The sequence below is a fragment of the Melozone crissalis genome, unplaced genomic scaffold, assembly GCF_028551555.1.
Source record: "Melozone crissalis strain CALT ecotype California unplaced genomic scaffold, PUWL_Pcris_2 ptg000132l_1, whole genome shotgun sequence".
NCBI lineage: Eukaryota > Metazoa > Chordata > Aves > Passeriformes > Passerellidae > Melozone > Melozone crissalis.
This window is the reverse complement of record NW_026535905.1, coordinates 5428860-5452676: the sequence shown is the minus strand read 5'-3', so window position 1 is coordinate 5452676 and position 23817 is coordinate 5428860. Positions and strand designations below refer to the sequence as shown.

Below are 23817 nucleotides of genomic sequence, written 5' to 3'. Positions count from 1 at the left end.
AGTTTTAATCCATGCCCTTGCTCCTCATGTGCATGATGTGCTCTGGGATACCTGCACTCTCTTTCTTTGAGAGATGCAAAACTCACACTTTGAAACCCATGTGCCAAACCTCCCTCCTGTCTCTCCTGTTGTCACTTTGAATATCCAAATGCCTCTTTTTCCTGTTTTTCCACTGTCATGGTTCTGTATTCTGGCTTTGCTTTGACCAAGTCAAGTCCCCTGCCTGAACTAAGGACTAATTCCTGCACCTCTCTTCTCCTCCTTCACCCCAAATAAAAGCACCAGAGAGGCCTTTTTGGCCACTCTGTCCAAGATACAGCTCCAGGGATTATCCTGGAAGGGCTGAGTGCTGCCCTGATCTCCCTGAGGTTGTGCCCTCATGGCACAGCTCTGCTCTGCTGGAGGCAAATTGCTGCTGGGAACTGGATATTGGGACTGAAAAAGGGAATGAGGGTTTCCTGGTGCTTTGAACTCCCTTTGAGACTTAAGCTTTTTGTTCTCTGCAAAGCACTGGGGCTAGAACAGGAGGCTCCAAGCAATGCAGTCATCTTTTTCTTTCCTTTTTTTTTTTCCCCTCTTAGCCAGCTCTGCTGAAAAAGAAATGAAGCTCAATTAGAAAATCAACTCTGTCTCCCTTGGCAGGCTCCTTCCCTGCACTCAAAATCAAAGCTCCCACAGGATGATGATATAAACAAGGATAAAGATCTGTCACACTGAAAGCAAAATTTTCTTCTCCCCTGTAGAGAAACGATTTCAGTTTCCTGTGGCAATCTGCAAACAGGCTCTTGTTGCTTACTTGGAGAAGTTCTGGAATGGCTAATCCCATGCTAGCCATATTTAGAGGATTTTGGGGAAATGAGCCTGGATTATGCTCTTTAATCTCCATTAATTACTTTATTTCTATCACAGCACAGACTTTCTGGAGCTGTTTCCTCAAGGGCCAAACCAGATTCTGAACACATGGAAATCAAGGATTCCTCTGTTGATTTAATGTGACTGTGATGTTCTTATTCTGGAAATGAGGTGCTGGAATTAGCAGAAGACCAATCTAAAGCTGGGAACATCAGTTTTACAAATATCATGTTTGGCCAATTATGAGCAATTTTAGCTATGTTCTGATAAAATATTCCAAACTAACAAGTGGCATTAGCAGGAGCTGGCAGCAATTGCAGTACATCTTGCCTGTGATCAAACACAGTGCTGTGATTGCTGCATCCCTAAGAGATGGCTGCAGAAAATTCCATGAACTTCAGAAATCTCTTACCCAAGGGCTGCCACTCTGAGCTTGTTCTTGCAGCCTTGCATCTGATGGAAATGTGATTTTGTAGCTCCTTTTGTTCCTGAGCTCTTCCACTTGCATGACTTCCCTTGCAGACTTGTGTGTGCTTGCAGGGCAGGAGCCTCCCCAGCAGGAGGAGAGATCTCTGTGTGAAACAGCACAAATTCTTCCTCTGTGGCTGACCTGGTGCTGGAGGAACTCTTGCTGTATCTGGATGAGGTTAAATCAATGCTTCCTTTAACTCCTGCTGCTCTGAGCCACCAAGGAGGCTCGTGGTGGTTCTGGCAGCTCTGGAGTGGCCAGACTGGAATTACTCTGGCACAGTTGCACTTTAAGCTGCTTGGTTTTGTTAATCTCCAGCAGTTATGTGGTGATCCAGACCTGGAGGCAGTGGGAAAGATGCCAAACTCTGTCCATGTAGGTGATGTCCCAGTTCCACCAGAGCTGGCAAGAATGGAGCACTCTGCTCTCCCTCAGCCTCTCTAGGCACTGGCAGGGACCCCTTGGATGTAGGAGACTTGCAAGAGGATCCAACAAAATCTGTTTGGAAGGGGAAAAGCTGTGGTTTAAACCTGTTGGAAGGTTACTTAAAGGTTAACACCTCTGTGCATCCTGTCCTGGTAATCCTGGATTGTTTGTAGGACCTGCCCCACTACTCACAGAAGAATTCCAGTGTTGTCCTCAGGATTTTGTGTGCTGTTTGTGGTACCTGTTGTTCTTTAGGTCTCGTGACTGCTGGTGTTAATTCTGCCTTGTTGTCCAAATCCTCAGAGCAAGCTTTGGGCTGTCACCCTTTCCCTCCCTGTCCAAATACAGATGTTGAAGGTTCCTTCATCCCCTTTTGTTCCTTGAAGGTATAAACAGATTTCAAGTTCAACCTGACCTTACTTCTAAGCAAAACTCTTCAACTTAATATTGCAATAATTCAGTCTTCTTCCGAACAGAATGATTAAGAAGTCCCAGCAGTGCATGTGCAAAGGAGGGAAGTGTGTTTTGATAGATCTTTGGTGTTAATCCTCAGAGAAATTTGTGTATAGGGTTAATTCAGAATTTGAGGGGTCTCATCCAGGGAATGAGGTCACTAAATGACACCAAAACAGCCTATGGACAAAAAATCTTCCCTCATAATAGGGGGATTTATTCACTGGCTGATCCACCGTATTGTTTGATTTACCTTCTAAAAAGAAAAAAAAAATAGGAATCCTCTTTTTCTTTCCTTGTAAGTAGTCTTGACAGATGTGGGTTTCCTTTCCTCCTATTGTTTCTGGCGATTTTTTTCAGACTGGGAGGAGATGTTCACAGGTTTAGCTGAAGTGCACAGAAAACACAGCAGCCTCCCCTCAAGCAGGTTGCTAAAGCTGCTGCCTGCTTTCCTGTCAGTCTTCCTCTCAAAAAAAGCTCAATTTGTGGCCTGTCAGCTCTGGAAAATTTGCATTAATTAATGACATGTTTAGCATGGTAATAGGCAGTTGCCCACAGCAGGATAGAATCCCTGTGTGGTGCTCTCAGCACTCCCTTCCATGTAAACAGGGAGATCCTCAAATCCATCAGAAATGCTGACTCGCTCTCAGGAGGAGACTGCTGACTTGCTGTTTGCTTTTTTGTTTGTTTTTTTTTTTCCCTCCAAGACGTTCCTTATATCCTGGAGAAGTCAATGGGTTTTCTTTGGGAGAGAAGCCAGTTGCATGTGCCCAGGGTAAAGCAAGGGAAGGAAAGACCAGAAAGAGGATTCTTGGCTGGTTTGGTTTTTTTCTTTTCTGCATTGTGCTAAACAGAATCAGTTTTGAGGGCAATTTAGTTCAGGATAGGATCTGTAGAGCTTTACAGAAGGGGAATTTGGCACTTTTCCAGCTGCTCTGTTTGAGCTGTAGATTAAGTGCCTGGCCTGGCTCCAGCCAGGCTCTGCCTCCTCAATATCAGCACAGGGCCAGAAGTGCTGATTGCAGTGGTGGGGATGAGTTTCCCTTTCCCTGCTGGCACGTGTGCTCCATGGAGCAACCACTGGGATAAAAACGGATCTTGGGGTATTCTCCCATCTCCTAACCCCTCTTTTCTTGCTGCCAGGATTGTGAGTGTGAAGGAGACCCGGCTGACAAGTCTGATGGCCAATTTCCTGGTGGGGCTGTCGCTGCTGCTGCTCCCGTTCCCCCTGCAGTGGATCCCAAAGCCGGTGCTCTTCGGCCTCTTCCTCTACATCGCCCTCACCTCCATCGATGGCAACCAGCTCTTTGAGAGGGTGGCTCTGCTGCTCAAGGAACAGGTACCTGGAGCTGTGTTTGCAACCCAGCTGTTCAAACTCTCAGTGTGAGATTTTTTGTGAGGTGTTTATTGTTTTATGAGGGTTTTTTTGGGGAGTTTTAACCACCCCCCCTCCTGTGCTGTCATGGATTGTATTTGGGTTTTCCCCAGACAAAGGAAGCAATGATGAATCTGACTCCCTGTTCTTAGAAGGCTAATTTGACTATATTATTTTTTAAAATACTAAACTATACTATACAGAAAGGATACTTACAAAAGGATAAAAAAGATAATAATTATTTTATGATATGATATTATATTAAAAATTACTATACTATATAAAAGAATACGGAAAGGATACTTACAAAAGGCTAAAAATATAATAATTTATTATTTGATGATACTGTATTATATTCAAAAATACTAAACTATACTATACTAAAGAATACAGAAAGCATACTTATAAAAAGGCTAAAAATATAAGAATTTATTATTTTATTCTACTATATTATATTAAAAAACACTGAACTATACTATTCTGAAGAATACAGAAATGATACTTACAAAAGGCTAAAAAGATAATAATTTATTATTTTATGATACTATGTTATATTTAAAAATACCAAACTATACTATTCTTCAGAATACAGAAAGGATACTTACAAAAGGCTAAAAAGATAATCCAGAGTCCCAACACAGCTTGGCCCTGATTGGCCAAAGAGTGAAAACAACTCACAGCAGAATCCAATGGAACAATCACCTGTGGGTGAACAATCTCCAAACACATTCCAAAAGAACAAAACACAGGAGAAGCAAATCAGAGAGTTAATGTTTTTCTTTTTCTCTGAGGCTTCTCAGCTTCCCAGGAGAAAAATCCTGGGCGAAGGAATTTTTCCAGAAAATGTGAATGCCACAGTTGTCATCTGCAGAGTACATGCATTTAAAAAAATAATAATATAAAATACAATAAGCACAACATCAAGAAATTATGATTTTTGATTTCCCCAGCAAAGCTTCAGGCAGGTATTTTTTGGTGCTGTTTTACACTTTCATTTTGTGTGAAATACAGCAAGATGGGATTTTAAACTCAAAATGAAATTACTTGTGTTATTGAAACCTCTGTGATGTGGGCTGAAAACAAACCTGGAAGATGTTTTTTTAAACCTGTCTCTGTTACAGGTGCTAAAAATGTGTTGTTTTGGAGTGTAGGTGGTACCTGGAGCAATCTCCACCTCACCTTCTCTTATATAACAAGGATCAAGGGCTTAATAAGCCCAACATTTGGCTCTACATCTCTGCCAATCTGTCTTGATCTCCATTATTACATCCCAGAGGTCAAAACTGTGAAATTTGGGTAAAGATTGCATTTGTCATGTCATGTCAATTTTTGAACAGCTACTGATGTATGTGACTTATTACTTCTGGTTTCAGTAGGAATTATGTGTGGAATTTTCCAGGTTTTGGCATGCAAAATTAAAAAGTATTCTCAAGTATGGAAAACTCCCTTTTGTGGAAACCTTTTAATGAGTCATGGCACAATCTAAAAGCCACTGAGGCTGTGCTGGTGCCAGCAGACAGTCGCTCATCCTCTTCATTGATGTATAGACAGTGAGTCAAAGCCTGAGTGCTCAGACATGAGCAAGGAACTGTCAAAAGAAACCACCATATTTAGCCTATTAATGTCATTTTTTCCCCCCTATTTCTCAAAAATGGGTGGTTTACAGGAGCTGAGAAAATCCCTGCAGTGTGAGCACAGCCTCTTCCCACATTTCCCTCATCTCCTGATGCCCTAGAGGGGTTCAGCCAAGAGATGGGAGCTCTGGGGGCAAGCCTGGAGCCTTGCAAGGCTATAAAATAATGAGGAGCTGGGTGTCAGGGGGAGGAGCCATGGACAGGAACAACACCTGGATGCATCTGCTCTCCTTCCCACCTCTGGCTCTGGAGCCCTGGCAATCCCAGTCCTCCTCAGGGAATCTCATTACTGCCCTTCCCAAGGTGTTTCATTGCACTCCAGATGTTCCCTGAGGGGTGTCCTGTGTTCTCTGCAGGCTCTCAGTGCCCATTCATCCTCTGGGTCTTGCTGCCCATGCTGTGGTTTCAGACACGGGAATTTAGGAATTAATCCTACAAATCCTATGTTCAGCTGCTGAATCTTTTTAAGAACCCTGATGGTGATTCATGCATTGTATAAATTGATGACTTCCCTCAAACCCTGATGTCCCAAAGCTCCATTCTGCTGTCACAAGTCCATGTCTGACATGTGGTTCTTCTCTTCCCAGACTGCTTATCCTCCGACCCATTACATCCGCAGAGTTCCCCAGAGGAAGATCCACTACTTCACAGGCCTGCAGGTCCTGCAGCTCCTCATCCTCTGTGGCTTTGGAATGTCACCCCTGCCTTACATGAAGATGATCTTCCCCCTCATCATGATAGGGATGATCCCCATCAGGTAGGAAGCTTGGTTGTATTTTTTTCCCTGTCTCCCAGCTTGGGTTGCTGGAAGTCTGAGGAGAGGAGAAACTGGAGCTGGACTTGTTCAGTCTGGAGAGAAAAGTGAGATGGGACCTCACCAATACATTTAAATATCTCCAGGATGGTGCCAGACTCTTTCCAATGATGCCCAGTGATAAGACAAGGACTAAAGGCACAAACTAAAACACAAGAAGTTCCACCACAATATGAGGAAGAACTTCTTTAATGTTGAGGGTGGGAGCAGCCCTGGAGTCTCCCTCTCTGGAGACATTCCAAACTCACCTGGACATATTCCTGTGTCACCTGCTCCTGGGGAATTGGGCTGGGTGATCTCCAGAGGTCCCTTCCAATCCCAGCTATTGCATGAGTGGTTCAGGAGGGTTTTCTGCATTTTCCAGCCTAAGCAGCTCCTGGAAGTGGGTAATAACAAGGAGTTTTTTACCAGCTGCTGAGACCTGAGGAGAAATCAGGATTTCACTGCTGCTGGGAGTTGTGCAGAGAGTTCTGGGCTGGCAAGTGCTCTTCTTCCAGCTTCCCAGGAGACAAAACCTCTCCATTTAGTGCCTGTGAGATGCCTGATCTTCCAGAGAAGCCATAATCCAAACCTCTAGGTGGTATTTGATAACGTTCCTTATCACTTTGCAATTTGATTTTCCAGCAGAGCTGGAAACTTTTCATAAGAGGAATCCTCATCTCTTACCCAGTGCTGTGGTGACTTCCCAGACCTCCTGCACTGTTGGATGCCCCTGTCAATGATCAGTTGGGTGAAACTGGCCACATTTAAACTTAAAATATATATTTAAAGCTGGGAGGACCACACAATATCCTACAGAGAGAGAGAATTGAGATAGAATCATTAAGAAATTTAACTAATTTCTTCCTTGGGGTTCATTAGCAGCTACTGCCCATCATTCTCCAGTTAAATCATTCATGCTCTCAGTCCTTTGGATATAATGAGAGGCCATAAAAAGATCTTGGAAGGAACAGATCAAGTTTCCAATCCACTTGATTATTTTTAGGCCAGCATGGTACCAGTGATATCTGCTTAACTTTGAGCTTGCAGTCCCAGAGATTTTGCAAAGTCCAGGGCTGCCAATTTGTTGATCTGCACCACCTGCAGTGCTGTTTTCCTTGGCTGATAAAGACGGGTCCAGTCCTTTCTGAAACAAAAGCAAATGTTGGAGCCACCGTGGCTTTCAACAGGATCATGTCAGAGCCATTTGGGCTGGATTTTAAAAGATAAACAGGCTTGGAAAACACAGAAATTATTGTTCCTCTGTTGGTAATGCCTCACCTGCCCTTCACACTGGTGGCACTTGGGGTGCCTGGATGAGTGGCTGGTAAAAATTCCAGAGCTGGATGAGTGGCTCCTGTGGGAATTGCAGCTCAGTGCAGATCAGAAAATGTGGAGCACACTCAGCCAAATTCAGGCATTGGACATGGTGTAAAAAACTCAATTAGTGTGGAGAGAATGCAGTCAAAAAATCTGATTTTGTACTCAGAGCTAGATACTAATACGCAAATCTATCTTCTTTTCAGTAAATAAGATGCTGTCACTTTATACTCTCTGTGTTGCTAACTCATTTCTCTTTCCAGGGCAGTTTTTTCCCAGCAGCTGGATAATCAGCCCTGCTGCCAAGGGGAAGATGCTGCCTGGCACAGCATGGAAATTTGCCCTTGGCTTTGCTTCCTCTGATTTCCTTTGCCTTCATGTAGTTTGTGTGGCCTCCAGCCAAGAAGGCAGCACCATGATCCATGAGCTCTGTAGTTAATGACTTTTTCCCAAAGATCTGGCACTCTAAATAGATGAGGCACTTGAAGAAATTTAATATATTTTCTCCAATTTATTTTTTTAAAGAAGTGAAGGGAGAAAGAGGAGGTGGGACAGTAGCCAGGGGGCAAATTCAAGAATCAAACAAGGCATGGCTTGGTTTGGTGTCCCATCCAGAACTCAGCCATGTCCCAAAGCCACATTTCCATCCATCCAACAGCTGGAGAAACAGGATTTGTGTTGTCATTAGTGAGGGATCACTGGTGTGGTCCCAGACAGATTCTGAGAAGCCACTGAAATCCATGACTGCACTGGAAAACAGCCTGTTGGAAGAAAACTTGATCTCTTTGGCTATTCCCAGTTCCTGGCCTGGATTCAGAACTTTAGGATGATGTGGTTTTGGTTGCCCACAGAAGAATCTTCTCTCCAAGTTGTCTCTTATCTGGGCCCTCAAGCATTTTATTCTGTGATGGGTCAGTTTAAGGAGATCCTGGTATTTCTCATTTATAAGTGATGTTTGGGATCTCTTACACAGCTGTTGAAATCTGAAACTGATTTTTTTTGGTGCTTTATCAGTTATTTTAACAGCTGAAGAGTCACATCCTTGTAAAACAAGGGAAAATGCCACATAAATGTGCATGGGGTTGATTTTTTTCTTTTTTTGTTGTTGTTGTGGTTATTGAGTTGTAGTTTGTATTTTATTATAGGGTGCTTTATTTATAAAATTAAATATAATAGGGTATATATATAAAATACCTTATAATAAAATAAAATAATACACTATAATAATATATTATTATAAATATTATAAATATAACAATTATTATAATATTTATAATATATTATAATATTTATCATAAATATAATTATAATAAAATAACATAATACCCTTTAATATTAATAATAATAAAATTCAAACTATTTTATTTACAAAATATTTAATTAGTTAAAAATTTTATTTAAAAATACTTCTTAAATTTAAATTCGATTTTAATGTGTGACGGTAGTGTGAAAGTAGTGTTAGTTCTTATTTTAAGAATTATGAATTTAATATTATTTATGTAAAGATATTGTTTGGTTTTGTATTTAAAATTTATGTGTATAAGTTTACTTGTTTGTGTGAATAGTTTTATTTGATTACAAGATTTACAAGAGCAACTTCACAATGCCTTTCTAACCCAAATATATTAATTTGTGAGGATGTTCTTGCAAAAAATCAGATTAAAAAAATTTATAGTAGGTACTTTTTAATTAAATTTTTTTATAGTAAACTTACTTTAAAAAGTTTTTTTATATAAAAATTCTTAATTTGCTTTACATGTGTTTGTCCATGCATCTCCATGGAAATGTGGAGTTTGTCCATCTCTGTCCGTGGAGAAGCCGGCCACCAGGTCAGGATGGTCTTGTTTGGAGTCATGGCTTTTCACCTCTTTATTTTTGTCACCCTGAGGACTTGGTGGTGACAGAGCTCTGGGAAAGTGACTTCCTCCAGTGAGGATGAGGATGAGGATGTTCTCTTTCCAGCTGGAAGGAGGGAGGAGGCTCTTGCAGAGGGAGCCGGGCATTGCTGTTCATACGAATAAAAGCTGTGTTTGCTTTTGTGGGGTATTGCTGTCCCCCACTTTGTGTCCCCCTCAGTGTGTGAATGTCACAGCCAATCTCACCCAGGAGCTTTAGGACAAAGAGAAAAATGCTGCACAAACAAGGACTGATCGCTGTGTCTGCTCTGCCCTAGGTACAACCTGCTCCCCAAGATCATCGAGGCCAAGTACCTGGATGCCATGGATGCAGAGTACTGAGTGTCCCCAGCCTGCAGAGCAGCAGAGACAGCCCTGGGGGCCAGCCAAGGCCTGGGACCATCCCTGCAGCTTCCTTTCACCACTTTCTTCGTGCTCTGACGTTGGCAATGCACTCCTGTCACAGCTCCACGGGGCCTGTGCCAGACCAAGGGAGCCTTGGACTGAGAGGTTGCTGCTCTCTGGAGCTGTCAGGCCAAGGAGCTTTATGGAAAACGCTTCTTTCCACACCCCCAAAGCACACCAACCCCAAAGATCAGCCTGGCTGCACGGTTGGAGCATCCAGAGTTGGCCTCTGTTCCCTTGTTTGAGGGTGGGGGGGATTTTTTAATGCACCACATCCTTTTCTTCCCCAACACTAAGAACAGACCCTTGTTTTGTAGAATGACAGCCCTGGCCTGGCCTTTGAAATTCCAATTCCCTGTGCACCCAGTGTTCCCAAATTGGTGTTCTGGGTGGGATGGCCTCGTGCTAAACCACTGATGGCAGCAGAGATGGTGGCTGTTTTCTCACATTCATGGGTTTGGAAGCACTTGCAATGTGTACTGCTACAACCCACAGCTTTGGATGAATTTTTATTCCCGGCAAATGAGCTGGGAACGTTCAGAGGCTGGGCTCACATGGCCCTGTGGGTGAAACTCCTGCTGGGTTTGAGCTGTTTGGGCATTAGTTTGGATCTCTCTCCCATTTCTCCTGGGTAATCAAACACAGAATTGTAGGTTTTTGCACAACTGCAGCATTTTTTGCTTGCACCCAGAGGGCAGTTGTGTGGAGGTTGCATATATACATATGTACAGTAGTGCCTATGTGTACATATATACATATGGAGTTGTGTATATATTTTGCATAGATATACAAATAGGCCTGGTTCTTTCCAAATTCTCAAAGTGTTTTGTGCACTCAGTGTTACCCACCATGTCCTGACCATATACTTGTTCTCTCTGCTTCAGTGCTGCTTTTTCTCATTTTGAGATATGGTCACTTTTATTCCTTTGGAAGCTGCTCAGTTACTGGTTCTGTTCATGTGTTACTTTCTTCAAGGTGTTTTCTTTGCTTTCTCCTTCCTGTGGCTTGAGACCTTCATCATTCTGTCTCGAGGCTCCACCATGTGAATTTTTCATTTAATTTTGATGTACAGAATGCAATGAAAGTTTTCCTCTTTTCACCTAATCAATATTTGTTGGTCATTTCATTGTTTCTGTTGTGTAGCTGATTTCCAGTTTCCCTCCCCCTGCCCCTCCCAGATGTTATATTATATTTCTGGATGAATCTTAACTTCTGCTGTCTTTTATATTTCAGTTTATTTAATTTTGCTTGTACTATGGTCAGTTTTCTTATTTGGAGTACTGTGAAACAAAGCTGCCCTTTTAGTTCAGTGCTTGGCACATCACAGGTCACAGCTAAAAATGTTCAGACAATTGTGGACCTCGGTGATGAACTTTCAAAAGAGTAGAAATGAGGGAAGAAGAAGAATGTAAAATATGAATTTATCAGCACAGAGAAATGTTTCTCACCAGTTGCTTGCCCAGTAAATGATGCAGAGTTTTTTCCTCCCACCCCAGCATGGTGAGGGAGACCAACCCAGCCATGAGGGAGGAAGGCTTTGGGTGCAAAGCTGCTGTGCTGATGCTGAACCAGGTTCAAGCCACTGCAGATTTGGTGTATTTGCACTAAAGATCAGAAGGTATTTAATCTTTGTGGAGCTGCCCACGGCTCTCAAACACGTGTGCAGAACTAATTTTTGCATTTTCTTACTAAACCCTTTGTATTGAGACTCTGGAGGAGAGCAGTGAGAGTTCCTGTATCCATGATTTTATATCCCTGGGGGAATTTTAGGGGAAACCCCTCAGCTTAGCAAGCAAAACAATGTCACAGACAGCAAAACCACGACTTTCATGTGGCACCAGGATGATGTGAGAATTCTCAGGGTCAGGGTGACCACCCCAGTGCATCAGAGCAGGGAATTTGGCTCTCAGCAGCCTCAGAGGCAGCTCCTGCATGTCTGACAAGAGCAGGTACAAACCCAAACGTGGTTTCTGACCATTTTCCCCAGGATTCCCTGGCTTTTGAGTCATTTCTGTGGCAGGGTCACTCAGAGCTGTTAGCAAGGACTGCGTGCAGGAACGGGGGCAGGCAGGATCTCAGAGGTGGCACAGCTCTGTCTGATCTTCAGTCAACAGCAAAAGGGCAGGTGACAGGCAGCAGTTCAGGACCTGCTGGGAGCCAGGCAGTGCAGAGGCTGCTGAGGCTGAAATAACATGTTTTTCCCACAGATGTCAAAAGATTGAAGCAAAGCTGCAATCAGAGGTGTCATCCTCTGGCTGAGTGAAGCTGTAACACACACGTGACCCGTGGGTGAATTCCTGGTGTCTCCACAGGAAAAACTCCCCTTGAGGGGTGGTTTGAGGGGTATTTTGGGTGCTGTGGCTGGAGGAAGGACAGGATGTGCCCAAGGGAGTGTGGCTTTGGTCCTCTTTGAGGCTCTGGGTGGGATTTCCCATAGTGGGGTGGACTGGCCTGCAGGTTTTACCAGATGAAATAATTTTGAGATGCACCTTCCATTTCCCCACTTAGAAGAACCAAAAATGTCCCCATTTAAAACCTTTTTAAAATGTCCCCGTTTAAAACCTTTTTAAAAGATCCATTTCAGATAGTGTCAAATGGTGCAGGGAGAATTGAAAATCCAGGCAGCAGGGAGGGTTAAATATCAACCACAACTCTTGTTTGTATCTTTTCTTTTCCCTCAGATGTGTGACTTGAGTGTTTGTATTTTTCTTTGTAGCATCAGTAGGATTCTGTTCTGCAGGGTTTTTGTTCTTACAGAAGTCAGGGGCCAAAGAATCAACTGATGGGAAATCAGCACAGCTTGAGGGGGGGAAACAAAAAAGCTGTGCTGGCTTGGACTGATTGAACATTTGAACCTATGTCTCGATATTTGGGTGGAAGGGAGATGTGAGACTCGAGGCCTCTTGTCTCAGGAGGGGTTTTTATGATCCTGCAGAGGATTTATTTTATTTTTTTCCATGCCTTTTCTCTTCTTGTTTGCTTCTGGTTTTGCTGACTTAAGTGCAGGCGTTTCCAGGAAGTAGCTGACTAGGGAAGGAGGGTTTGTTCAAAGTTGATTGAGCACTTTAATACTTCTGTGAAGGTTTAAGACAATTAGAATGTAAAAGAAGTTTTATTATAAGCTCTTTATATACGCACAATGCTCTGTGTAACTGTTGCCAAAGAACTGAGTCTGAAAGGTGTCAAGAGCTGTTGGGAGAGTCTGTGGGCTTCACCTGGCATTGCAAGGTAGGGAAAAGCTTCTGAAACGAGTGGATTTTGGAAGTTGCCCTTTGACAGCTGCCAAAACGATCAGAAACTGGAGATAGAATAAAATTCTACTCTCAAACTTGTGGTTTTTGATCCTTGCGTTGAATGTAGGAGCTAGAAGTGAGCTTGACAATTAAAATTGGATTTGTACCTGACTGGTTTTGTTGGTCTGAGACTTTATTTTGTTGCTTTTGAAGATGTGCTGTTTGTGGGATTTGATGTGTTTGTCCATGTAAATGAAGGGAAGTTGGTGAAAAGGTGGAACTTGCTGACCAAGCAGTGCAGCCCTTTTGGGATTGCTTAGGAAGCAGAGCTGACAACTGCAACAACCCCAAACTCCCTGGCACCAACATTTGAAGTTATTTAATAAATGTCAAGCTCCACTTGGATGTGCTGCAGCAGGATGGGGATGGAGTAAAGGGATTCAGCTGCTTTGGCTCAGGGCTGCTGCTGTGAAGGGGTCTAGGATGAGCCCCAGCACTGTGGGACACAACAGGAGCTTCCTGATCGTCCAGGAAAGAAACAGGGTGGATGCCACACTTCTGTACAGCTGTAGGTTCTTCCTCAAAATTCCACATCCCCAGCTGCACCCAGAGACTTCACAAACTCCTGCTCATGATCTTTGGCTGCCTTAGGAGCTGCTGCTGCACTCTGCTCTGTGGACGCTCCTGGGAGGAGCAGGAAATTCCCCAAAGCTGGATGGATTTGAAGGTGGGAGGGCAGGGGTTGGTTTGGGAGGGTTTTTGTGGAGTTCTCAGCAACAAGAAAGGGACCTGAGCTGTCCCATCGCCAAAAGCAGCTCCTGTGTGTCCCACCAGGCACCATCATCACACATTCATGTTACTCCTTCCCAACCTTTTTTTATTGTTTGTTGCGTTCTGAATCTGCCCTTTGCAGGGTTTTTACCTGCCTAGAACATTGATGGGCAGAGTCGGGGTGGCTCAAGCACCTCTGTTGTGTCTGTCCCCCCAAAACTCAGTGCAGGCTGTTTGCTGTCATCTCCTAATTCAGCTCTCTGCTTCCCCAGCCCACTCTAGAAGCTGCCTCTGGAATTTCCATGGGGGAATGCTGAGGAGGAATTTTTCCTGGAGAACCTGAGCCTGTGTCTGGCAGTGGCTGCTCCTTTGCCAGATAATCAATGATGAAGGATTGATTCATAACTGTGCAGCAGCTGCACCTCCCCATCTCTTTAGAAATCTCCTTTATGGTCCCTGTTCCTGTTGGGATGTCCTCCTTTCATCTGCCAAGCTTCCCAAACAACCCAAATGGACGTAATGGGGTGGGGCTGGGTTATTTTCTGTGCTGAGGCCTGAATGTTAGAAGGGAATCATCTTCTCTAATTATTTTCCTGTCTAATTAAGGCATTGAATGACCAAACCCTGTCCATCTCACTCATGCTGCAGCTCTGCTTGCAAAGAGCAAACCAGAGCAGAGGGGAGGGAGTTGTTGCAGTACAAGCTTTAGAATCACAAATTAGCACTTTCCTCTTTGGCTTTTGGGTGTTTTCCTCTCACACTTCCCTGGCTGTGTCTTTCTTTGCCTTGTACAAAACGCTGCATGAGCTGGGATCACTTTGCTCTGCTCTGATGTCACATTAAATATTGAAGAGCCTGTCCTGGGGGAGCTGCTGCCTTCTGCTCCCCATCTGCTCACTTGGAGACTCTGCTTTTCCTCCAGGAGACAAATCCCTGCTGCTGCAGGAGCAGTGTCCCTGAAAGGGCACACAGAAGGGTCACTCAGCCACAGAAGGGGAGCAAAATGCAAAGAATTGGGAAAAACAGCTTGAAAATAAAATCTCTCCCTCCTGATCTGCGTGATGTTGGGACTTTTTAGCACGTGGGGAGAAGCAGGAGCTCTGCAGCAGTGAGGCGTTTGTGATGTGATCAGGAGCCTGCAGGAAATCCTCCTTATCAAATTCAGCTTGTGGGGGACTGATTTCAGTGCTGATTTTGGGAGGGCTGGGAGCAGTACTTACCTGGTAGATCCAGGGGTGGCTCAAGCACCTCTGTTGTGTCTGTCCCCCCAGAACTCAGTGCAAGCTGTTTGCTCACCTGCCCAGCAGCAGCAGTTGGTGTCCTGGAATGCTTTTTGAGGTGAGTTTTCCATGCCTGGATGGCCTGGGTGGTTCTGCAGGGGTGGCAGGAGCAGAAGGTGCAGCCCTGGGTGCCCTGAGCATCCCCAGTGCTGCGGGGAGCTCTTGGATGGGGGTGGCAGAGCCCAGGCTGTGTCCCCTCCTGTCAGGGGCTGCTTCCCCTGGGAGCTCTGCTGGCACCTCCCATTGCTCAAATTGGGGACCAAATTTGATTTCAACAGCACCTCCAGGGAGTGCTGGCCTGCTGGAGCAGGATTTTATGGGAATCACATCTTCATGGAATCACAGAGTGGTTTGGGTTGGAAAGGACATTAAAGTCATCCAGTTTCACTCCCTGCCATGTTCAGGGACACCTTCCATCAGCCCAGGTTGCTCCAAGCCCTGTCCAACCTGGTCTTGGGCACTTCCAGGGATCCAGGGGCAGCCACAGCTTCTCTGGGAATTCCATCCCAGCCCGTCCTCAGCCTCCCAGGGAACAATTCCTTCCCAATCTCCCACCCATCCCTGCCCTCTGGCAGTGGGAAACCATTCCCTGTGTCCTGTCCCTCCAGGCCCTTCACTGCAGAGCTCCCTCCCATTCTGATACTAAAAACTAATTCTGATTCTGGGATTGAGTGGCCCAGTCTGGAAGCTGCAGCCGCTGGGAGGTGTTGGATGTGTCCCCTTGGAGCTGGGCCATGCTCTGAGGAACCCACAGGTCCAAGGGGATCCCATGGGAGAAGGAATGATCCAGCTGCAGAGCACAGCTGGCACTGCGGAGTGAGGAGCTGCTGATTGACCCTGGGAGGGTTTATTTAGCCTGCTTTCATCAGTGACTGAGGGCTCTGCTATTTTTGGGGGCGTTTATCCCCTCCTTTCCCAGCCTTCTTTGTGGGTGTGAGTTTGTACCTTGTCCCCACAAAGGAAAGATTGGATTCAATGATCCTTGTGGGTCCCTTCCAAGTCAGGACATTCCATGATCCTTTGAGATGTTTCCCCAGAAAACAGAAATTCTCTTACTAAAAACTGCAATAGTTCAGCTCCTAAAAAACCCAAAACTTTACCCAAAGTACACCCTCAATGCAAACCAGCCCCTTCCCCATGTTCCACCTGAGAAAGGAGTATCCTAAATACATAAATATCTTAAATCCTCCCTCATTTCCCCTCCTGCTTTCCCTGGAGGGAGTGTAAATGCAGGATAAGCTCTGCTTAAGAGGAGAAACATTCCAGGGGCAGACCCAGCTCATCCCCAGCCCTGCATCCCCTCTCCCTGCAGCACAGGCTGGATTTCCAGGGTTTATTTCCCCCCATGATGTGTAACTGGTTAAATTCTTCATTGGGAGCCCAGGAGGTTTTCCCAGGATTCTCAGAAAGGATTTGAAGTGAGGAAGGTCCCTGCTCAGGGATTTCTGGCCCATGGATATTCCACTTGCTAAAGAGGCTCTCCCACAGCACGTCCCTGATCTGGTGTTGATTTTCCAGTGAAGGATTTCCTTTGATAAGAGTTGCTTGGAGGGGGAGGGAGAGGGAATTCCTTGGCTGTATAAGGAAGCTCTGTATTTAAAATGGAAAGAAAAAAGAAATATGCTGTTTATGTATTTCTACTTTTTGCCCAATCCCTGTTTTTTCTTCAATCCGGGTTTCTCTCCCCGTGCTGAGGGTGTTTCTCTGGGGATATTCGGGTAATCCCCAGCACTTGGAGCACTTGAGCATCTCAGCTGTGACTGTACAAGCACGTGTCTGACACAGGAGAGTCTGGGGAGCCAAAAATTGGATTATTTCATTATTTAATGGAGAATAACTGCACCTTTTACCTGATTTGGTGCACTGGCCGCATCTGGAGCTGGCTCTGACTTCCTTGGCATCACCCAAAGCAGAGATGAGCCCAAATCCAGGTGAATGTTGTCCCTGGGGATCCTGGGAATTCTCCAAGGAGTGGATTTGTTACCTGCCCCAGGATCCAGCATCCAGCTGCCAACTCCAACCTCCTGTAGCTCAAAGAGGAGCTCACAAGGACATGAGATTGAGGTGAGGCTGGGAATGGCTGTGTGGGTCTTAGGGCAGGATCTGGGACAATCCAGAGCCTGCCAATATACAAATTGCAACATTTTTTTTTCTATTATGATATCAATATTGATATATTGATATAATATATATCAATCCCTGTATATTGATATATTATTATACATATATTACAATATTGATATATTGGTAATGATATATTGATATATTATTATACCTATATTATAATATTGATGTATTGATATTGATATTGATATATTGATATAATATATATCAATCCCTGTATATTGATATATTATTATGCCTATATTATAATATTGATATAGTTATATTGATATATTGATATATTATACATATATCATTATATCACTATTGGTATTATTATATTGTTATTTGTTGATAATAGAGAAATAATGCCTATATATATAATATCAATATAATGCCTATATATATAATTATCTATATAATAATTCTATATATATATAATGCCAATATTGCAACAATTTTATTGTGCCTGGTCTCCAACCACTGCATCTCCCCAGGTTCTGTGGGATTCTTCTTCCAGCTCTGACCTTCATCAGCATGAGCTGCCCTAAAGCAATGCTAATGACCCTTATATAAATCTATATATTAAAAAAAAAAATCCCAATTCCTAAATGGACAGAACTCCAGGAAAAGAGGCAGCAGTTTGGGTGGTGTTAGTTTGGGTGATTTTTTATTCCCTCTGATTTTTGGAATGGGAGATGCTCCCTGCTCTGCCATGGGGACTGTTGGGATGTGCCAAGAGCAGAGCACTGAACCTGCCCCAGCCCAGGGCTGCTCCCTCCTGCACAGGCTGGAGAGCCCCAAAACAGGAGAGAAAAATGGGTGAGAAGTGGTTGGGCTCAAACAGCCTCAGGTTCTGTGGCTGAGATGACACCGAGGTATTGGAAAGTCTTTTTTCCCAGCTGCACTCGAAGAAGTCGAGATCTGTCGGTTCTGCTGTTCAAGGTTGTTTATTTGCTCTTATCTATTACATTCTTTCTCTGACCTGCTGAGATCTGTCCAGCAGGTCTGGTTGAGGCACAGTCTCTGCCCCTGGGGTGGAGTCAACTTTTTATACTAAAAACTACATGTAATTTATTCACAATAATTTTCAATACCTATCACCTATGTTAGACAGTCTGCCTCTACTCTAAACCAATCCAGAAGTGCCACCATCACAGCAGAAGATGGAGGCCAAGAAGAAGGATGGGACATGCCCAGATTCCTCCATCTTGCCTCTTGAAGCCCCATTCTAAAAACGCCAAAATTCTTCTTTTTCACCCTGTGATAAATTCACTATCATTCCACTCAAACCCTTGTGGCTTGTAAATCTTCACACAAAGTTGGTAATTGTTTTTCCAAGGGCTAAAATCAAAGGCACAGGTGTTTGTGACTCTGTGCCAAGGTCTCTGAGCCCCTGCCAGGGTTTGCAGTCCTCCAGGGCAGTCAGAGCAATGCTTTGGGTTCTGATAAAACAAAGCCCTTTGGGGCTGTGGGGACCCTGCAGGTACTGCCCCTCCTGAGCAGCAGGAGGGACCTGTGTGGCACCTTCTGGATGTCACTGCATGGATTTCCTTTGGATGAAGTGCCAAGTGCCCCTGTCCAGAGCAGACTTTATCATGATATGGGTTTAAATGTTGGTGCAGAGCTGGGGAGGGTCAGGTGGGGACGTGTTTCCCTCACCTTCCCCACCAGGACACTCGTGATGCTCTACCAGGAGCTTTGAAATGTGAGATGGCCAAAAATTTCACGGATAAACTGCCCAAAGAAGAGCCAGGCCCCAGGGATGTGATGTGTGGGTTTGCCCTGCGCCGTGGAGGGCATGGAAAAAGGGATTATTTAGGGTGGCTGCGTCTTCAAACTGATGATTTTGTCAGTAATTTTCCCTCCTCGATCTCCTGCTTGGGTTTAAACTACAAAGGGAGTTGGGATATTCCTCCCTGCACTTCCCAGCCCTATAAAGAGCTGAAATACCTTCCTGGAGTGACCCAGGTGTGGCAGGGTCTGTCACAGCCCCCAGATATCCACGTGCCACTGCAGCAAGCTGGGGAGAAGGAACCACTCATTTCCTGTGCCCTGAATTTTGGGGGGATGCAGAACCCAGAGATGGACCAGAAGAGAAAGCAGCAGAAATGCTGCAGCCAGCAAAGGGTCAGAAATCTGAATTTTTCAGTGTGTGAGCCAAAAAAACCCCAATTAATTGTAGCTTCTTTTCTTCTTTTTTTTTTTCTTTTTTTTCTTTTAAATGTTCGGGGTGGATTTTGTGTTTGTTTCTGGCCCCAAATCCTGCTGGTTTTCATCGGGAGTTCGATGTGCTGAGAGCCGGTGCCATCTACAGGACAGAGAGGAGAACACGACAGGGAGGAGAACACCGGGACGGGTTGCATTCCCAAAACTCCCAAAATTTCAGCCCAATCCCCTCCATCCCCCGGGCACTGGAGAACCCCCGGGCTCAGAATGGGAACCTGGAGGGTGCAGGGCTTGACTCCAGCTCAGCCAGCCCCAAATCCTGTGTGAAAAGCAGAAATCATGGAATGGTTTTGGTTGGAAGGCCCTTAAATCCCCTCCTATCCCATGGGCAGGGACACCTTCCCCTATCCCAGGTTGTTCCAAGCCCTGTCCAACCTGGAGGCATTTTTAAATTTTTTTTTTTTCATTTTATTAAATTTCTTCTCATTTTATTAATTTTTTTTTTTTTTTGCCCAACCTGGCCTTGGACACTTCCAGGCTGTTGCCTTCAAGCAAAAACTTCTGTCCAAAGCCAGGTACCAAAAAAATTGGCAGAAAATGGTTTTCATTGAATGGTTTGCTCCCAGGGGGACAGAGCCCTGCCAGCTCCCTCTCCCAGCTCTAGGTTGATGTCCTGCGGCAATGTCCCCTCCTCCTGCTGTGCTTTGGGAAGGGTTTGCTCTGCATGGGGAGGGCCCAGAGGTGTTACAGGATCACAGAATTATTTAGGGTGGAAAAGCCCTCGGAGATCACCCAGGTCCCCCAGCACTGCCAAGGCCACCACTGACCATGTCCCCAAGTGCCACATCCACATGGCTGTTAAATCCCTCCAGGGATGGGGACTCCAAACTGCCCTGGGCAGTTGTGCCAACAATTCCATGAAGAAATTTTCCCAAATATCCACCCTGCCCCTCCCTTGGCCCAGCCTGAGGCCGTTCCCTCTGCTCCTGTCCCTGTTCCCTGGGAGCAGAGCCCAATCCCCCCTGGCTGTCCCCTCCTGACAGGAGCTGTGCAGAGCCACAAGGTCCCCCCTGATCACCCCACAAGGTCCCCCCTGATCACCCTTTGCTCCAGGTTTTTCCCTAGGCACTGTCACTGTCATATTTTATGAAAAATCCCTTCACCAGGATTATTGTCCTGAGAAGCCTCAGAAAAGAAATGTAAACAATGGTTATCTGATTCCTTGAAATGTGGTTTAGATGTGCTTCCCAACAGGTGCATCTTTGATTGGTTCCATGTGAATCATTTTTATTAATGACCAATCACAGTCCAGCTGTGTCAGGACTCTGGTCAGTCACAGGTTTTTATTATTCATTCCTTTCTAGCTTTCTGATGTATCCTTTCTCTTTCTTTAGTGTAGCTTTAGTATATCATGTCATATATCATATCATAACCATATATACTATATAATATATATAATATATATTATATAATATATATGATATAATATATATTATATCATATATATTATATCATATATAATATATAATATTATATGTAACATATAATATTAATGAATATTTTGTGTTATATATTAATTTATTAATAATATTATCTTATATTAATTATATATAATCCATATTATCTTAATTATATTAATTGGTATTTATTAGTTTATTCATATCATATCATATCATAATTATATTCTGAGAACCTGGAGTCAATTCTCATCTCTCACCTCATCCTGGGGACCACCACAACAATTTGTGACCACAGGCACAAAAGGGGAGATCTCTCTATCTGAATCCCCAAAATAAATCTGTTCTTTTACTGCTCAAACCTACAACCAGGCTCTTCCAAACCTCTGGGACAGCAGCAGGAGGAAAAGCTGCACTTCCATCACTTTGAATAAATCACCAGCACTAAGGATAACAAATAAAATCACCAATAAAAATCTGGCAAATGGGTGAGCACAGCCTTGAGCTATGGCTGAGGTCTTTGTGCTGGAGACTTCACCTAAATCACTTTTTTCCCACTCTTTCCTATTTCACTCTTTTTTTCCCCTCTTTTTTTTTTACTCTTTCCCATTGTTGGTTTTTTTTTCCCTAATTTCACCAGTCCCTCTGGAAATCCTTTTGGCACCCACCAAGGGCAGCTTCAGGGTGGACAGGAGGGGCTGTGGACAGAAGTTTGTTATCAGGGGCTTCTCTCCCACCTCCTCATCCCAAGTGTCCCTTGCAGCTCATCCCCACGTCCCCAGGGCAGTCCCAGCTGTGCGGGACATCGGGAGGAGCCCGTGGGCACATGGAGAAAGGAGAAACCCCTGAGAGCTCTCCCAGGTAACCAAAATTCATAAATCTCCACCAAAAGCTGCCTGCTTTCCGTGCAGGCTCCAGCAGAGGGAGTGTGGCTGCACGGAACAGGATTAAAACACTTCTCTTCAGCAAATCCACCTTTGGAGATGAATTATTGGCAATGAATTATTAACAATCCTTTGGATTGTTATCCTGTGACATTTCCAATTGTTCCTCACCTGCTCAAACAGCAAAATTTACTGGGAGCCTTTAAGAACAACAAAAAAGTTTCTTTTTTTTCTTTTTTTTTTTTTTTTGCTATTTTAGGCAGGACCAACAAGAAAAAAACACCCCAAAATCCTCTCTCTGTGTTTTAAATTACAGGTAAATTTAAAGGGTAAGTTTAAAAATTTTATGTAAATTTTAAAATTACAGGTAAATTTAATGGGATTGGACCCCAGGGCAAGGGATTCATTTCTGGGAGATCCAACCCTCTCTTGGGTACCACGCTCCCACCACTTTATTCACTTTATTTTGTTTGCTGGGTGATCCCAGGGAGATGTTCCTTGATGCTCATCAGGGCTGGTTTTGGGAGAGCCTCAGGGGGAAAGCAGGAGATGCCCATGGAGAGAAGGGGATGGGATTTGGGTCACTAAAACTCCCCAGATTTTGTTATTCCTGATCACAGCATCCACAGAGAAGCTTGGGTACCCCAGGACTGCTCATCCAAATTTCCCTGCAGGTAAAATCCACCCTTAGAGATGCTCCTTAAAAGCTGAGAGTGCCAAGGGATTCATTTTATCCATCTGGGAGGGAGAAATGTCAACATCTGTGCTGCAGGGAAGATGCTGGACCTGGAAACACCTCAGAATTAATGAGATTTCTCCAAATTTGCATATTAATACCTGCGCCTATTACCTCGCCATTAGACTTAATAGGGCTCAATATTAACAATTAATTGCTAATAAAACAGTCATTTGTACATGAAAATGGAATAATAGATCTGGGCACTGAAGTGTTGGGAGGATTTTGGCTGCCTCTCTTCTTCTGCAGGTGCAGGAAACTTTTTTATTTTGTGATTTCTGCTTCTTGATTTTTTTTTTTTTTTTTTTTTTTGCATGGAAGATCTTCCTTGGGGTTGATCCCACCTTGCTCCAGCATCATCCCTGCTCCTCCAAACCAAAGGCAGAAAGCTCCAGTGAGTGCTGAGCTGAAGCACGCTGGCCATTTCCTCTCCTTAATTACCATTAAATGCAATTAGTGCTTCCCAGCTCGCCCCAGAGGCAGTGTCTCAGCAAGGTCACCGTGGCCTGGGGCTGGAGAAATGCTGCACTGAGGGTTTTAGCCAGAAGAATGATAATTATTTTAATTATTTCTTCACATGAAATTTGGCATTTTCCCTTCTGTCCTCCTCAAAAGCAACCCAAGCAAGGAATTTGCCCTCTGGCTGCTTGGTCAGTGTCCCACGAGTGACTTTTTGCCCCTGTTTTTGCTCCCCAAGTTATGAGAGCAGCTCATTTCCCTGAAAAAATGGGGGGAAACTCCCCTTTGGAGTCCCCAGAGCTGCAGGACGTCAGAAAGGGAAAAGCTGTAGGTTTCATCCTACAGAAATGGGGCTGAGATGAGACAGAGTGGGGTCAATTCTGTTCCCTGCAGCTTTTGCAGGATTTTGAGGCTCTGCCAAAAGTCCTGGAAGGGCAGAGCAAAGGAAGCCCAGGAAACTCCTCATGTCTAAAATCACCTTTTCTCCTTCCTTCCTTCCTTCCTTCCTTTCTTCCTCTCTGCCAGGACATGAACTTGACCTCTGAGCATGAACCAGCTGCTTCCAAAGGATGCCTCAAGGAAAAAATTCTCCTTCTGTCTCTCCTTAGTGCATAGTGGTGTTCTCCCATAAGCAGCCTCCAGGGAAGCTGGAAAAACCCTTCCAGTATGAGAAACCCCTCCAGGGAAGATGAAAAAAAACCCTCTAGGATGAAAGACCCCTCCAGGGAAGATGGAAAAACCCCTCCAGTATGAGAAACCCCTCAAGAGAAGCTGGAAAAATCTCTCCAGGCTGAAAACCCCTCCAGGGAAACTGGAATAATCTTTCCAGGCTGGAAAACCCTTTCAGGGAAGCTGAAAAAAATCTCTCCAGGCTGAAAAACCCCTCCAGGGAAGCTGGAAAAACCTTTCAAGGCTGGAAAAATCCCTTCAGGGAAGCTGGAAAATCCTCTCCAGGGAAGCTGGAAAAACCCCTCCAGGCTGAAAAAAACCTCTCCAGGTTGTTCCCCCACCCCATATCCTACCTCTAACCCCTCTCCCAGGGCTGGGAGCAGATCTGTGGCTCGGGCACAGATTGTTTCCCTGAAATCCTCCAGGCATCTGGC

At 44.5% G+C, this 23817-nt stretch overlaps 1 protein-coding gene across 3 annotated transcripts in view; it reads left to right on the top strand.

The window, feature by feature from the left end:
• Positions 1-13026, top strand: part of SLC4A11 (solute carrier family 4 member 11) — a 92955-nt gene extending 79929 nt beyond the window's left edge. For all 3 annotated transcript variants that reach the window (XM_054293305.1, XM_054293307.1, XM_054293306.1), the window contains exons 18-20: positions 3344-3539; positions 5797-5966; positions 9496-13026. In XM_054293305.1, coding sequence (XP_054149280.1) covers positions 3344-3539; positions 5797-5966; positions 9496-9559 — 430 coding nt within the window. In that variant the 3' untranslated portion in view covers positions 9560-13026. The remainder of the gene's footprint in view (positions 1-3343; positions 3540-5796; positions 5967-9495) is intronic.
• The last annotated feature ends 10791 nt before the right edge of the window (positions 13027-23817 follow it).